Consider the following 16,715-nt stretch of genomic DNA (forward strand, 5'->3'; position numbering starts at 1 on the left):
AGTGATGAGATGTCTGTAGACCACTCTGAATAACCAGGAAAGAAATCAGAGGCAAAATAATGAAGACAACATAAACCACCACACATCAGAGAAATAGAACTGAAGAGCAGTGACAGCATCTGTCCAGATGACAAACAGCTTTGAGGTACTTGCTACCCCATACTCTGTTCCGTCTTTTCACCCAGAATGAGCCCACAGAACGGCTTGGAACAAGAGTTGTAGCTGTGGCCGGGCATGGTGGTGTATGCCTTTAATCCCAGCACTTAGGAGGCAGAGGTAGGAGGATCGCCGTGAGTTTGAGGCCACCCTGAGACTACATAGTGAATTCCAGGTCAGCCTGAGCTAGAGCGAGACCCTACCTCAGGGGGGTGGGGGAGAGTTGTAGCTCTGTCTCTCATCCATGACTACCATATCCCAAACCTCCCTCCAGAACAGATGCTGAGGGAGACAAGAAGTGAGGAGTCAGCATGTATTTTTAGAACACCTTCTATCATGAGAGATATAAACCAACAGAGTAATGCATGGTACCTCTGAAGATAGTAACAAAAGATGCATGGACCTATGAAAAGCCATTTAATGTACACTCCAGATGGCCAATATAAGCTGGTTAGGTAATCAGCCCTTGAAGAGTTCTTTTATCATCATATAAAAATGTTCTGCTTTGTTTTAAAAAAAAGTCTAATCTAACAAAAACATATCCATCAATGGGCTTGCATTGTTTTCCTTCTGCATGTTTCCAAGGTAATTAAAAATACATTCATAAGCGTTTCTGAGCGGTCCATTAGCTAATCAGCTTTGGCAATACACTGCACAGAGGTATACTGCCGCTGGTTTCTGACAGGAGGTTAGCTTTGAGCTTACTGGCTATTCCAACAACGGGAGGCAGCTTGGAACCCAGTCCCTGGAAAGTATCTGTAGGTTTAGTTATCTGTTTCCCTGACACTTTGTCTATGGTGAGAGGCTTGGGTGCAGACTTGCTAATCCAAGGGTGTTTTAATGCTTGAGCTGGAGTCAGGCGGGCAGAAGGGTCCCAGTGAAGACATCTTTTCAGAAACTCTATGAACAAGTAGTCATCACACCCTTTCAGTGCTGTCTCCCAGTCTTTGCTGCCTGGGGGACCTCGCTTTTTACCCCTGCGTGACCGACCCCCGATAAGCACAACCCGCCCATCTGCCTGAGTAGTCACAGAGCAGTAGCGAGGCAGGCCCTTGGAGCTAATGAAGTACTTGGCACGCCTGGATTGCTCCAGTAGCTTTGGTGGCGGCATCCCTAGCAGCTCCATCACGCAGGCCAACTGGTCTCCCTCATCCTCTCCGGGGAACAGGGGCTGTCCTGTCAAAAGTTCCGCGAGGATGCAGCCGAAGCTCCAGATATCGATAGGCGTGCTGTACTGGCACCCCAAGATGATCTCTGGAGCTCTGTAGAAACGGGACTGGATGTACGTGTACAGCTTCTGGTACTCGAAACAGCTCGACCCAAAGTCGATGACCTTGGTTGCACTGCGCCCATGGTGCTTCAGGAGGATGTTCTCTGGCTTCAGGTCACAGTGGATGATTTTATTTTTGTGAAGAGCGTCCAAGGACTGCAAAATGGACTGGGCGAACTTGCGCACCAACTGGATGCTAAAACCCTGAAACTTGTTCTTTTTAATCAGCTCGTACAGATCTATGCTTAGCAGCTCAAAGGCCATGCATACGTGGTTCCTGAAGGTGAAGCTTTCCAGCATGTGGATGACATTCATGCTGCCAGTCTTATCCTGTTTTCTAAGATGTTCCAAAATCCGGATCTCTTCAGCTGCCTGACGATGAAAGCGCTTCTCATTGCGCACCATTTTTAGGGCCACGTACTGTCGAAGTTTATGATCATAGACACGGGCTACCTGACCAAAACTCCCCTTGCCAATAATTTTCAAGACCTCATAGCGATAAGCTAGATGGTCCCGAGGTACATGAATATAGGTCCCATCCACATCATCATAGCCCCCATTATTGGGGCCGCCAACAACTCCTTGCCGCTTTTTGGCATTTGGACCCACAAAGTAGATTTCTGGGTAGTTGATGATCTCCAGCTTCTCATAGGCGGTGAGGTGGTGCTTATACTGTTTCAGAGCCTGCTCAGGAGTCAGGGGCACCACCTTCGGTGGTTTGGCTGAACTGCTGCGTTTCACTGTGTTCCAGTTGTCTGAGCTTTTCCCCTTAGAAACAACCAGGGAGCCTTTTTCAGAGGTGTTGATGCCATCTGACTGAAGGGTATCAGACCTTCTGGTGCCAAAGTCCTGAAACAACTGTTCCACCTTCATCTCAGCTCCATTCACAAAGGGCTGAGTATGATCCCTCGTGAACTGCTCAGTGGCGATCTGTGAAAGAGAAACGCGCACAGTGTTAAAGTCACCAGAGCCAAGCAAGAGAGCACTGAAACCAACTTCCCTCTGGCAAAGTATCTAAACATGTTCAGTCGAGTTTAAGGTTAAAATCCCCAAACAGGAGATAAGGAAAGCAAGTCTCTAGAGACCGGTGTTACATCATTCCTCAGACTCCTTTACTAAGTAAGGCCTCCCGCAGCTCCTGCATATGCCCAGCTTCGTTCAAGACAAGATGACTGTCTTACCACCCCTCAACACCCAGCATGCCTTCTTACAGGCACCCCACCTACTCATATCCTCCACGCCTTCAAGACCCCATTTTTGTCTTCTCTCTTCCATTTAGCACCACTCCAAAACCATACTAATTAATCTCATGTTTCTTTCTTTCTTCCTTTTTTTTTTGTTTGCTTTTTGAGGTAGGGTCTTGCTTTAGCCCAGGTGGACCTGGAATTCACTAGGAAATCTCAGGGTGGCTTTGAACTCACAGTGATCCTCCTTCCCTACCTCTGTGTCCTGAGTGCTGGGATTAAAGGCATGTATACTACCATGCCTTTGTTGTTGTTGTTGTTTCTTTGTTTTTTGTGTGTATTTGTGTTTTGAGGTAGGGCCTCACTCTAGCCCAGGCTGACCTGGAATTCACTATGGAGTCTCAGGGTGGCCTCGAACTCGGTGACCCTCCTACCTCTGAGTGCTGGGATTAAAGGCTTGTGCCACCATACCCGGCCTAATCTCATATATTTTTTTTAATTTTTATTTTTTTATTTGAGAGCGACGGAGACAGAGAGAATGGGCGCGCCAGGGCTTCCAGCCTCTGCAAACGAACTCCAGACGCGTGCGCCCCCTTGTGCATCTGGCTAACGTGGGACCTGGGGAACCGAGCCTCGAACCAGGGTCCTTAGGCTTCACAGGCAAGCGCTTAACCGCTAAGCCATCTCTCCAGCCCTAATCTCATATTTTTAAGTACAACTTTTTCCGTCTGTACCACATAATTGGGCAGAATATATACTGTCGTACATTGTCTACCACTTTTCGTCATGTATCCTTCCAAATCTTAAGGTTAAGTAGCAGGATCAAAACAGTGTATCTGGAGTAGAGGTGGGAGGCTTGAGACAGGGTCTTACTAATGTAGCTCAGACTAGCCTTGAACTCATTCTGTAGTCCAAGGTGGCCTCAAACATGCAGTGATTTTCCTGCCTTAGCTGCCTGCATGCACCATTACACCCAGCTCAAAACAGTTTATATTCCAGTGACTTGTATACAATGAAGCCCTATGAAATGACAGAAGCAGGAGGTGACCCATGTCTCCCCGCCCAGGGCTCTTCCCACAGACAGAGCTCAGGGCCACATCCTCCTGGTATCTACGGAATCCCGAGGATGGCTGCACGCTGAGTACGGCCTGCACTCGGCGAAGGCCTTCTCCACTCCCAGGCCTCCTCACGCAGCTCACTGAAACGCAAACGCTCTCCACTGGAGAGAACTTGAGACCATCCGGGCCAATTCTTCATGTAGTTGACCAATAGCAAAGAATCCAAGAGCTCCAGGGAACTTCTTGCAAAACTTTTCCCTGGCAAGAGCCTCAGTGATAAAACAGCACTTCTCTTTTTACTCAGTTTGGCCTTAGCTTTTCTAGAAAGGACAATAACCCTTATTCCTCAGGATTGGCATACCATTCTGTGAATGGAAACAAGATTCTCTGGAATAAGATGGAGGAAATGAAAAGCAAAAATAGCCAAGTATCTTAAAATATTTAATTTTAAGAGAAAAAGGATAACCCTGAAAAATATGATATATTACTTTGCTTGACTAGATAACCATTCACATAACAAAACATCCTTCTATACATCTTAAATACACATAATTTTTTAAACAAAATATTAGATATAAAAAGTGCTGGGTGCAGTGGCACACACCTTTAATCCCAGCACTTAGGAGGCAGAGGTAGGAGGATCACTGTGAGTTCAAGGCCACCCTGAGACTACACAGTGAATTCCAGGTCAACCTGGGCTAGAGCAAGGTCCTACCTCAAAAAAAAAAAAAAAAAAGACTAGAAGATAAAAAATTAAATCTATTCATTTTTATTTATTTATTAGAGAGAGAGAATGGGCATGCCAGGGCCTCTAGCCACTGCAAACGAACTCCAGACACATGCACCACAGTGTACATCTGGCCTACGTGAGTACCAGGGAATTGAACCTGGGTCATAGGCTTCACAGGCAAACCTTAACCACTAAGCCACCCCTCCATTCCCAATTCTATTGTTTTAAAAGTCTAGCTGGTATAATGGTGCAAGCTTGTGATCAGAGGCCTTGGGAGGAAAAGACAGGAGGATCAGGAGTTCAAGGTCAGTGTCTTCTACATAGTGAGTTCAAGGCCAGCCTGGGATACATGAGACCCAGTCTCAAAAAAAAAAAAAAAAAAAAGCCTGGAATACTTAAAAGAATGACTGTTTTTCCCAATGGATGTTAATCTGTTAGACAATTTCATAATGAAGTGTAATAACCCTCTATGGTCACAGCTGTTTGAGAATTTCAGAGGGCCTTTTGTATGGGGCAAATAATTCCAGAGCAGCTCTAGCCTCCAATTAAAACCTTTCAAAATACAAGTTAAGAAGCATTCAAACCCTAAAACAACGGAATTCTAATATAACCTCAGCAAACCAAAAGTCATATTTATATATTACCAAAAGTTATGTTTCCATGTTACCAAAATAACTGAAAAGTAAAAAACAATATAAAAATGTACATATGGGCTGGAGAGATGACAGTGGTTAAGGCGCTTGCCTACAAAGCCAAAGGACCATGGTTCAACTCCCCAGTACCCATGTAAGCCAGATGCATAAGGTGGCACATGCATCTGGAGTTTGTTTGCAGTGGCTGGAGACCCTGACATGCCCATCCTCTATCTGCCTCTTTCTCTCTCTCTCAAATAAAATAAATAATAAAATATTTTTAAATAAAATAATAACAAAAAAGGATTACAAAATTAAGCATTGGCATAGCTCAGTCCTGACTCAGTTATAAAAGCAATATTAGCTCTTATTATCTTACTGTTCCTTTAATGTTATTTTTGTTTGTTTGTTTTTTGAAACACAGTCTTATGGATCCCAGGCTGGTCTTGCACTTCCTATGTAGCCAAGGATATCATATATTACAACACTGGGCTTTATGTGGTGCTAGGGACGAAACCCAATGCTCTCTGCTTTCTAAGCAAGCACTCTACAAACTAAGCTACATCCCCAGCTTACCCTTCATTTAGTCAAATTAAATATTAATGGCTACAGCTATGAAGGATACTATAAAATCTTAAACAAAAGTAAGCATCCAGTTCAGCTATAGCCACAGCTTGGCATTTAATTTTAAAGCAGCCAACTCTAGAGCGGGTGTGGTTTCTCTAACACCGAAACAGAGAACTGTCACTGATCAAGAAAATCACTCGGCCTGTAGGCAGAAATGCAATACCTTGTTCAAATGCAAATGCAACATTTTTCTTATTAGTAATTAAGTTGAATAACTACTCTCTTTTAAAAATATTTATTTAAGCCAGGTGTATATATACATATACATACATATATATGTATTCAATTTATTTATTAGAGAGAATGGGTGCACCATAGTCTCTAGCCACTGGAAACAAGTTCTAGACTCATGGCTACCTTGTACATCTAGGTCAGCCTGGGCTAGAGTGAGACCCTACCTCGAAAAACCAAAAAAAAAAAAAGAAAGAAAGAAAGAAATGGGCTGGGTGTGATTGTGCCTGCCTTTAATGCCAGTACTTGGGAGGCAGAGGTAGGAGGACTGCTATGAGTTCAAGGTTACCCTGAGACTACATAGTGAATTCCAGGTCAGCCGGGGCTCGGTGAGACCCCACCTTGAAACTCACTCCCTCCCCCACCCAAAAAGATGAACATATGGGCTGGAGAGATTCCTCAGTAGTTAGGGCACTTGCCAGCAAAGCGTAACAACCTGGGTTCGATTTCCCAGTATCCATGTAAAGCCAGATGCATATAGAGGCACATACATCAGGAATTTATTTGTAGTAGCCCTGGCCCACCCAATCTCTCTGTCTCTCTCCTATCTATCTCTGCTTGCAAATAAATAAATAAATAAAAATTTTAAACAATGAACATATGCATGCAACTTGGACAATTCTTAAACTGTTTACTACCTATCTTTAATACACCTAAACATTTACTACTAGTCTTTTGCACACATCTTAATGATATATGATCAGAAGGATTGGGCTCAGGTCCTGTTTGCATTGCAAAAAGCTACAGGCTCCTAGGCAGGAAACTTTAACCTTTCATAGCCTCAATTTCTTGATTTATAAAATGTGAATAATATCTACTAACAAGATGTTATGGGAATCAAATAATAATAATAAATCCCATAAATTATAAAACATGTTCAAAACATTGGTTATAATTTACAAAATTCTCAGAAGGTTTAAAGTTCCATATTCTCTCTTCTCCCCACTTTTGATTTCTTTCCCCTCTTTGTGGTGGCTCCATCCACATTTTGGGCTCCTTCCACGGAGCATCTGGCACTAGGTGTGCTTTCTGCCCAGTGAGGGCTTCCACCCACACCCACACCCAAATAGGCCATCGCATGAAAACTCTATACCCTTTTCTCCCCCCCAGAAATCCTACTTTCAACTTGCTATTCAGTTTATTTACCTCTTTAGGGATATTCGAACTTTAACAGAAAATCACTGTCTTAACCCAAAGCAACGCCTCTCTAGGAAATGCAGCATCACTGACAAGCTGTAGGGAAGGTATATGTGGTCCAGGGTCTAGCTCTGGGAATTTTCTCTGCCTAATAGTAGGCTGGGCTGGCTCTGCAGGTCTTCACTTCTGTTTGTGATAAAGAAAGGGTCTCAGAAACAGCACATTAATAAAAGCAGAGATAAACAGAAGTTCAATTTCCACAGAATTATTACAAGACTAAGGAAGTCACTGGGATTTCCTACTCATGGTTTTTCCTTAACTGGAGCCTTCCTCTCACTCCCTGCAAATTGAGTTTGACTTTTCCCTCCAGAATTACACAGAAGTGTTCAAATGTCTTGTAAGAGCCCTTGGAATACACAGACAGGACTGACCTGTTCTTGCCCCCCTCCCATTTTTTTTTTCCTCTCACCTCACTCATGCAGGTCAGGACCCCTTGCCACCCTGCTTTCACTCTCTTTGGGCTGCACTGTGTCTCCCCTGAAGGGAGGCTTCCAGAACAGCACATACTACCTTCAGGTGTGGTAACCTCTGTGGGTAACCAAGGCTCAAATAGTCAAGGAACCTGAAGAATTCCAGGAAGAAATCTTTCTACTTTGGGAGGGGTTCTTTCCTTCTCAGTCTTTCTTTTCCTGTAAATAATTGAAATCTGATCTCAAACAATTATATACCAAGTCTTCTGTGCTATAAATAGAACTTCCCTTCCATTGTTCTCAAGCAACAATATTCACATGTAAAATGTAATAGTTGTGAAATACTGTATATTTCTAGCCTAAGGTTATAATGATAATAATCAGGAATATATAAATATATACAATGGATTCTACCAAAAAATATATATATATGTGATTTTTTTTTTCAAGGTAGGGTCTCACTCTAGCCCAGGCTGACCTGGAATTCATTGTGTAGTCTCAGGGTGGCCTTGAACTCTCAGTGATCTTCCTACTTCTGCTTCCCAAGTGCTGGAACTAAAGGTGTGTGCCACCTGGCTTTCTACCGAATAGTTTGTTAATTATGCAGTTAGCTATATACAGAGAGACAGGTCATGTCATGGTGTCCATGTTTTTTTTTCTTAAAAAAGTTACATACGGACTGTTAATTTGGAGGACACATTGTATTTCACATCAACTCTGCTATATTAATTGAGTTCTAGAAATCTTGTTGAGGGCAGGGCATGGTGGCTAATGATGCTTATAATCCCAACACTTGCAAGGATGAGATAGGCAGATAACTTTGAGTTCAAGGCTAGTCTGGTCTATATAATGAGTTCAGGACAGTCTAGGCTAAAGAGTTGAGATCCTATCTCAAAAAACAAAAACAGGGCTGGAGAGATGGCTTAGCAGTTAAGGAGCTTACCTGTGAAGCCTAAGGACTAAGGTTCTATTCTCCAGGCCCCATATAAGCCAGATGCATAAGGTGGCACATGAGCCTGGAGTTTGCAGTGGCTAGAGGTCCTAGTGCACCCATTCTCCATTCTCTCCCTCTCTGTTTCTAATAAATAAATAATAACAATAATAAAACTTAAGCCTGGTTTTGATTCCCCAGCCAACCACATAAAACTGGATGCAAAGTGGTACAAGTGTGCATCACACACATACACACACACACACACACACACACAGGCAAATAAAATTTTCTTACGGCTGGAGAGATGGCTTAGCAGTTAAAGTACTTGCCTTTGAAGCCTAAGGACCCATGTTCAATTTCCAAGTACCCAAATAAAACAGATGAACAAGGTGGCACATGTATGTGGAGCTCATTTGCTGAGGCTAGAGGCCCTAGCACACCCATATTCTCTCTCTCTCTCTCTCTCTCTCTCTCTCTCTCTCTCTCTCTCACACACACACACACACACACACACACATAAACACACAAATAAATATTTTTAAAAATTCTTAAAATCTTGTTGAGAAATTCAGAAGGAATAAATAATTATCCATATATTTAAAAACTTATCCTTTCCCCAGTTCCTGACCCTAAATTCCTGTAACACGGAATTTGTTCAATAAAAGTTGAACTGGCGTGGTGGTGCATGCCTCTAATCCCAGCAGTCGGGAGGCTGAGGTGGGAAGGATCACTGTGAGGTCCAGGCCATCCTGAGACTACACAGTGAATTCCAGGTCAGCCTGGACTAGAGTGAAACCCTACCTCAAAACTAAATAAATAAATAAATAAGTGCCTACGGGCAGATGATGTCACCTAATGAGACATGTAATGAGAAAGTGAGAGCACCTTGAATTAACAACAAGACTAAAATACTTGGTGCAAGAGTAATACGGACTCAAGATGGAATCACTGCACAATGAAATGTAAGTGCTCCAGGAGGTCATGCCTATGTTTCTCCCCAGCCAAATCTGTAATGATACCATTTGATTAGAATCTGAAGTCCTGTGCTTCTCAAAAACTGTGACTCCCGAGCCGGGCGTGGTGGCACATGCCTGCCTTTAATCCCAGCACTTGAGAGGCAGAGGTAGGAGGATCCCTGTGAATTCAAGGCCACCCCGAGACTACAGAGTGAATTCCAGGTCGGCCTGAACTAGAGTGAGACCCTACCTCGAAAAATTGGGGGAAAAAAAAAACAAAAAACCTGTGACTCCAGGACTGGAGAGATGGTTTAGCAGTTAAGGTGCTTACCTGCAAAGTTTAAGGACATAGATTCAATTCCCCAGTACCCACGTAAAGCCACATGCACAAAATGGCACATGTGTCTGGAGTTTGTTTACAGTGGCTAGAGACCCTGGTGCAACTGTCCCCCCCCCCCCCCGCCATCTGCCACACTCTCTCTTAAATAAATAAATAAATATTTTAAAAAATCTGACTCTGGATGGCATGCAGTAGGAAGGAAATGAATTTTGATCCTGACATGCTGGAAGGGGATCAGCATGGGCCAAATCTGAATAAAAGTTAAATGAACTTTAAGTCAGATGTCAACTCTTCAGCTCAACCGCAAAAAATTTCCGATACACTCATGCTACCCGACAGCGTGGAGAGAGGAATTATGGGGAGTCCCAGGTTATATGGTTCTGGAGTTCTGAGAGTTGTTCATGTGCTACCGAAGTAAAACCACAAGGAATGGAAAGAACCACTACTGCACTCCAAAAATAGAATTTAAAATAGGGGGACCAGACTTACAAATATTTTTAGGCTATGACTTGTTATATTATTAGCCTTGTCATAAAGTAGTGGGAAAAAATGAGTTTATAACAAAACATGAAAACTTAGGAAGGACTATAGCAATGCAAGTCATTTTTTTCCATATAGAAACAATTCCAGGTCTTAAACGGAAATATGAAAAAGAGCTGGTACAAAGTTGTCAGTTATTCAGGAGGTTCATTAGATGACACATGCAGCAAATTATGAAGTCACAGGACAGTGTCTTCTTGTCTTGGAATGTGCCCAATTCCTGCCCAGTCTACTCTGTGCTGATGGAATGTGACCTCATTTCATTATTATCTTAAGATGGTGTCAAAAGCTAAGTGCCTGCAGTTCCTAAAATGATTAAATGCATCATGAACAAGCTGTATTGTTTAATTTTAATTTAGGAATTACAAAACAGCTCTCTTTAGCATACTGATAAGCTTGGAATACATTTCAATCTTGCAAGGGAAAATTCAGATCTATGAATTCTGAGATATTTACTGTTGTCTGTTTTTGCTCAAAAGACACTTGTAATACTGCATATATGTCAGCCTCTTTAAAAATAAACACCTAATGATAGCTGTGAATTCAAGGCCAGTCTGGTATACAGAGTAAGTTCCAGGGTAGCTTGGGCCAGAGTGAGACCTATCTCGATAAACAAACAAATAAATAAAGTGTTATCTAGGTATAAAAGTAGCACATATTCAACCTAATGTCATATACTTATCCTGGTAGAAACTGCAAGGAAAAGGTGAGCTTCAAAACCACTACAGAAAGCTGAACTTAGACTACAGAAATTGTTTTCCCCACATCTAGAGAAACAAAAAGACTGTCGCCAGCAACCCTAACTTGAACATAAAGTAAGAATTCCTCTCGCCCAAGACAATCAGAGCAAAGAATTTCTTCCTTTACTTACATTTAGCCTTCTAGGTAGAGGGGCTTCAGAGGGATTGCAGAGTGAGTTTGAACAGGAAGGGCACTTGGTTTCATCGATCATCATGAACGTATCATAGAGACCATCCCCCAATCTAATGGAAAAGGACAAAGAGAAAACGGTTAGTCAATAGTCGCTAACTGTAAGTTTGCATTTCCACAAACATCCTATGCCTGAAACTGTTCCACACTTGCTGCCAGGAACAAGAGACAAACATCACCCCTGCCTCAGGCACTGCTGCCACTGGCACCGCTGGCGCTGAAAACAAGTGGGACATTTGGCAGAGGAACACAGAATCTTTCTTTTCCTCATATTGTTTTTAAAGAAAGGAAAACATTTCCAGACTCAAATTTTGAAGTGGCTAAAACAAGTCTTACTTTCTGAATGTTGTTTTAAAAAAAAATCGTGGGAGCATCAATTAACATGCCTGTTCGACAATGAAGGCTAATCTGAATATTAAAGCTAAATACAAGAGGAGGGAAAACGAGAGCAAGATGTTTGTTTTTGCAGCATCTGCTCTCCTTGTCTGCGCCACCTGCCCGCCCCTCTGAGCAGGTTCACGCTTCCCCTGGAAGAACCGCTCCAGTCTACGCGTTCTTACTAGCAAGAAATGAAAGGTCTCTTAGGGCTGTTTTCTGTGTATTTACTTATTCACCTACTTATATGTCCCCAGCTTGCAGAAAAATACAGTGACACTACTGCAAATACTGCCGGGATGCTTCCCATCAGTTTTTCTTCTGTTTGCACTTGTTTCCTGGTCGATGGGGGAGGTGAAATGCTAACAGATTAAGGATCTAGTCGGTTCTTTCACTGTGGCTCCACTTACTGAAAGAAACACAAAAGATGGACGGGACACAAGATGGCCCTGAATAATGTATTTCACAGTTACACACATTAGTGTCTCACTGTAGCACTAGATGATACATACTGTGAATACAATGACTGTGTTACAGGGGAAGAATTTTTTTAATGCCTTTAAATAAATATCCTGGAGGAATATTTCAAGTTGCCTCAAAGCTGTCTTGTAAAATCAGTTCTAGAGTTTGATGTGTTAAAGGAATTTAAAAGGGTGATTTTTTTTAAGAGTTGAAAATTTTTCAAATGCTCGCGTTCTGACAGAATTATTTCTCTCTTTAACAAGGAAATGCTTCGACTGAAGCCAAATATTCCCCGGGACCGACCTTTGGCCACAGCATGATAAAACACACAGCGACAGCCATTCACGTTTACCCAGACAAAGCTAGACACTAAAACCTTCCCGGTTCTCCTAACCCAGGAAGGCTGCGAGCGGAGGGGGCGGAGGGGAGCTCCTCCTCCCCACCATCACGGTGGGGTCTCCGTCCACCTCGGAAAGCCCTGCCCACCCAGCACAGCCCCTTCCCCGCGGGATCCGATGAGCCAGCCCAGCTTATCTCGGATATAAGCAACAGGGCTTCTCTCAAAGGGACGGCTCCACGGAAGTCCCCGGTCCACACACCTCCCGACCCAGGGCTTCCGGGATGGGGACCCTCCCGCCCACCGGGACCGCTGATGGACAGGGGCGGAGGGTGGGTCGGCGGCGTCACCACCCCCCACCCCCCAGCCCTGCACCGGATCGCACTTCCAGCCGGCCCCGACCTCGCCAGCAGCGCGGGGACGCTCCGCTCTTCTCCCGCCGCACCCCGGGCTCCCGCGCCCGCAACGTTACCTGCGCTGCGGCGGCGGCGGCGGCGGCGGCGGCGGGAGCCCGGATCCCTGCGGCCCCTCGTCCTCCGGCCCGCGCCCCGGGGCCGCGCCTCCCATGCTGAGCTCGCGGGCCGCCGCGGGTGAGGGGCGGCGGTTGGCGGCTCCCGCGGGCTGCTCCGACGGCGCCCGCCCGTGCAGCTGCTGCCTCCCGGAGCCAGGCTTCCCCGGGCTCCCGGCCAGACGCCGCAGCTCCGTGCGTCTCCGCTCGCGCCTGGACCGAGCTGGCGGGTCAGGGAGAGAGCAGGAGGAGGAGGAGTCTCCCGGCGCCGGCGGTCTGGTTGCCTAGCAACCGCGGCACGCTGGGTACCGCCTCTACGCAACGCCGGGCGGCAGTCCTGCCCCGGGCCCCGCAGGTGCGGCCGAGCGCGCTAGGTGCGGCCGGACTTGTGAAACCTCCCGCGTGATTGTCCCCCACGCCCCCAGCCTCTCCGGAGGGCGATAGGTGAAATGGGAAATAACCCATTGTGTGACACTGTACTGCACTGGACTTGCACCTACGGACAAGGGGATGATTTAAAGTAAGATCTAGGGCTGGAGAGATGGCTTAGCAGTTGCCTATAAAGCGAAAGGTCCTAGGTTCGATGCCCCAGGATCCATGTTAAAGCCAGATGCACAAGGTGGCGCTTGCATCTGGAGTTCGTCTGCAGCAGCTAGAAGCCCTGGTTGGTGCGCGCTCGCCCTCTCTCTCTCTCTCTCCCTGCGCGCCTCTCTCTCTCTCTCTCTCTCTCTCTCTCTCTCTCTCTCTCTCTCTCTCTCTCTCCCTCCCTCCCTCCCTCTCCCTCTCTCCCCCCCCTCATGTAAATAAATAAAAATAAACTTAAAGTAGGATCCAGAATCGAAGCTGGCGTGCTGGCGTTTATGTGGCTCCCCTCTAAACAGTATACCTCGGCTGGTAGCGTTCAGTCATTGTACAGAGGAAACAAACCAGACGAGCCGTGCTTCCTGTGGCCATCTAGCAGTGAAGCCCGGACTGGACGTAGCAAAAACCTGGGGAAAGATCTGCCCGCCCGTATCTAGAATATATATCTTCTCCTTTTTAGGCACTTCATGTGTTAATGAACTATTAAGTAGACTTTGACAGTTGGCATGAAAGTGAGAGGGCAGGAGATTAAATCACAAACCTGTCATTTGAAGCATGGCACCCATCTGATTTCCGAAACCTGCTTAAGCACTTAAGCAATAAGGCTTTTAGACCCGCCAACCCTCTCACCCGACAAAAGATCCAAAACTAGCGAACGTGGTCGCCACCTGGTGGCACTTGGGAGTCATTTCAAATCAGCACAACAGTGCCATAAATCTTAAAATTTCCATCCAGGGCCCATTTTTCTGTGTGACTTAAGAGTCATATTTCCCGTTCTCGAGTGTCAAGGTGAAAACACCTCTAACAAATCCGAAGTCGGCGTATAATTAGGAATCTTTCCGTTGAAGAATATTGTATTTTGTGACCAGTGTTGCTTTAGCCTCTCCAGGATATGAACATAAAGATGTTTTATTACTTGATGATCTTTGGTAAGTTTCTAAATTAGCCTTTTCTTTCTGTCTCTCCCTCCTCTACAACCAAAGCAGTCTTGATTTCATGGGGGTTTGCATTTGGACTCTCTGAAGCTTTTGTTTAAAGCAAGACCTCCATGGCAACAAGAAGCTTGGACTAGGTTGTTGTGGAAATCCCTCTCCTCTCCTCCCCTCTCCTCTCTTATCCTCTCCTCTCCTCTCTTATCCTCTCTTCTCCTCTCCTCTCCTATCCTCTCCTCTCTTATCCTCTCCTCTCCTCCCCTCCCCTCCCCTCCCCTCTCCTCTCCTCTCCTCAATTGGCAGTCTTACTAAACAACACTGCTCTTGGACTTCGGTGAACACCTCCGACCACTTTACCAGCCTAAAGCGTTGAACTGGATGTGCCTGCACAAGTTTTCTTGCCTCTGCTGTGAATCACTCACTGTTCTTAAGAACTACTGTGTTTAAGGCACATCTTGCAGAGCCCAGCTGAAGCAAGCTTTCTGGTCCACTTCCGACCGCCCAGGGGGGCAATACAGAGGCCACCTTTGTCTTTAGCCTGTTATCCCAAGGTCAAGGGAGGGAAATTCCTGGAGGGTGCTGGACTGCATGAATCTCCGACCTAAATGACCCAAGGACTTTCCAGTGTTTCTTAACAGCAGCTTCCATACCAAGCCTGCCCTTTCTTCCCCTCCAAATTCCCACTCAAGAGTAGTTCAGAGCCTGGCATGGTGGTGCATGCCTTTAATCCCAGCACTCTGGAGGCAGAGATAGGAGGATCACCATGAGTTCGAGGCCACCGTGAGGATACAGAGTGAATTCCAGGTGAGCCTGAGCTAGAATGAGACCCTACCTTAAAAAACAAAACAAAAGGGTAGTTCAGCTCTGCTGCCTGACTGCTCCTGAACCTCCAGCTTCTGGCGAGCTTCTCCTCACCCTTACCTTTATTACCCCGACATCTCCCATGGGCTCTTTACTCCCCACCCCCACAAGGTAAGAGCTCTTTGTACTTTCTTTTCTGTCCTCTCCACGGTTTTTCCAGGCCCTCCTGGGCTCTCAGGCCACGTGCTTGTCATTCCTGTGTTCTATATGCCCCTAAATAGATGTAATAATTTACTAATTTTTTCAAAAGGTAGTTCAGGGCTGGAGAAATGGCTTAGCAGTTAAGGCACTTGCTTGCAAAACCAAAGGACCCAGGTTTGATTTCCCAGTACCCACATAAACTAGCTGTACAAGGTGGTACATGCATCTGGAATTTGTTTGCAGAGGCTCTGATATGCCCATTCTCTACCTGCCTCTCTCTCTCAAATAAGCGAAATAAAATATTAAAAAGCCGGGCATGATGGTGTATGCCTTAATCCCAGCACTCCAGAGGCAGAGGTAAGAGGATTGCCATGAGTTAAGGCTACCCTGAGACTATAGAGTGAATTCCAGGTCAGCCTGGGCTAGAGTGAGACCCTACCTCAAAAAAAAAAAAAAAATAATAAAAATATATAGATAAAATACTAAAAATAAATAGTTCAAAATTAACATTATCTCTCTCCATGAAGCTGAAAGAGATTTATGTTATAGATTAGCCAAAAATCATATGTCTGCCTATTGTTTGAAGATGGGTCTGATACATAGGAAAAAAAAAATGAGGAGCCTGTAATAAGCTCTAAAACAACTACTCCAGGACTTTCAAAAAACAATAGATATAGCTGGGTGTGGTGGCACATGCCTTTAATCTCAGCACTCGGGAGGCAGAGGTAGGAGGATTGCCGTGAGTTCAAGGCCACCCTGAGACTACAGAGTGAATTCCAGGTAGAGTGAGACCCTACCTTGAAAAACCAAACAAACCAACCAATAAATAAATTTAAAATAAAACTCAATTATGCTATAAAAAAAACAATAGAAAGTGGGGCGTCATAGCACACACCTTTAATCTTTAATCCCAGCACTCTGGAGGCAGAGATAGGAGGATCACCACAAGTTCAAGGCCACCCTGAGAATCCAGAATGAATTCCAGGTCAGCCTGGGCTAGAATGAGACCCTACCTCAACAAACAAAACAAAATAATAATAATAATAATAATAAAATAATACAAGCGGTGGGAAAAGTTGCTTGATGGTAGAACATCTGTCTTGCATGCCAGAGCTCTGGGTTAGATACCAGCACCACACAAACAAACAAAAGCAACCAATGGGCCATCCAGAATAGGATTCCAGAAGTTTCAGATATCTCTATGATCACATTCAGCTGTAGTTTTGTGGTAGAACAGCTGTTGGAAAGTGTGATGGTTTGCATGTGAATGTCGGTCCCGCATAGACTTAGGCATTTTATTAAGCTTGTAACTTGGGTCTCCA

The 16,715-nt window shown here is 44.9% G+C and overlaps 1 protein-coding gene across 4 annotated transcripts; it reads right to left on the reverse strand.

Annotated features, from left to right (window-relative positions):
- Positions 1–554: 554 nt before the first annotated feature.
- On the reverse strand, positions 555–12,936 carry Dyrk3 (dual specificity tyrosine phosphorylation regulated kinase 3). 4 transcript variants are annotated; one of them, XM_045158428.1, is made up of 3 exons: positions 12,842–12,936; positions 11,137–11,248; positions 555–2,356 (listed from the first exon to the last, which is right to left on the reverse strand). In XM_045158428.1, the coding sequence occupies exons 1-3, from the start codon at positions 12,934–12,936 to the stop codon at positions 782–784; spliced, it is 1,782 nt and encodes a 593-aa protein (XP_045014363.1). In that variant the 3' UTR covers positions 555–781. The 4 variants fall into 4 exon arrangements, with proteins under 4 accessions (XP_045014363.1, XP_045014378.1, XP_045014370.1 ...); XM_045158443.1 differs by lacking the exon at positions 12,842–12,936 and adding an exon at positions 11,814–11,903; XM_045158435.1 differs by lacking the exon at positions 12,842–12,936 and adding an exon at positions 11,532–11,584.
- Positions 12,937–16,715: the final 3,779 nt, after the last annotated feature.

This window comes from Jaculus jaculus, chromosome 1 (assembly GCF_020740685.1).
Source record: "Jaculus jaculus isolate mJacJac1 chromosome 1, mJacJac1.mat.Y.cur, whole genome shotgun sequence".
NCBI classification, from domain to species: Eukaryota; Metazoa; Chordata; class Mammalia; order Rodentia; family Dipodidae; genus Jaculus; species Jaculus jaculus.

Excerpts from the sequence above, each read along its gene's own strand:
- Dyrk3 (XM_045158428.1), bottom strand. The coding sequence starts at position 12,936 with ATGGGAGGCGCGGCCCCGGGGCGCGGGCCGGAGGACGAGGGGCCGCAG. Across the intron at positions 11,249-12,841 it reads CCGCCGCCGCCGCAGCGCAG|ATTGGGGGATGGTCTCTATG; the intron begins GTAACGTTGCGG and ends CTTTTCCATTAG. Across the intron at positions 2,357-11,136 it reads CTCTACCTAGAAGGCTAAAT|ATCGCCACTGAGCAGTTCAC; the intron begins GTAAGTAAAGGA and ends TCTCTTTCACAG.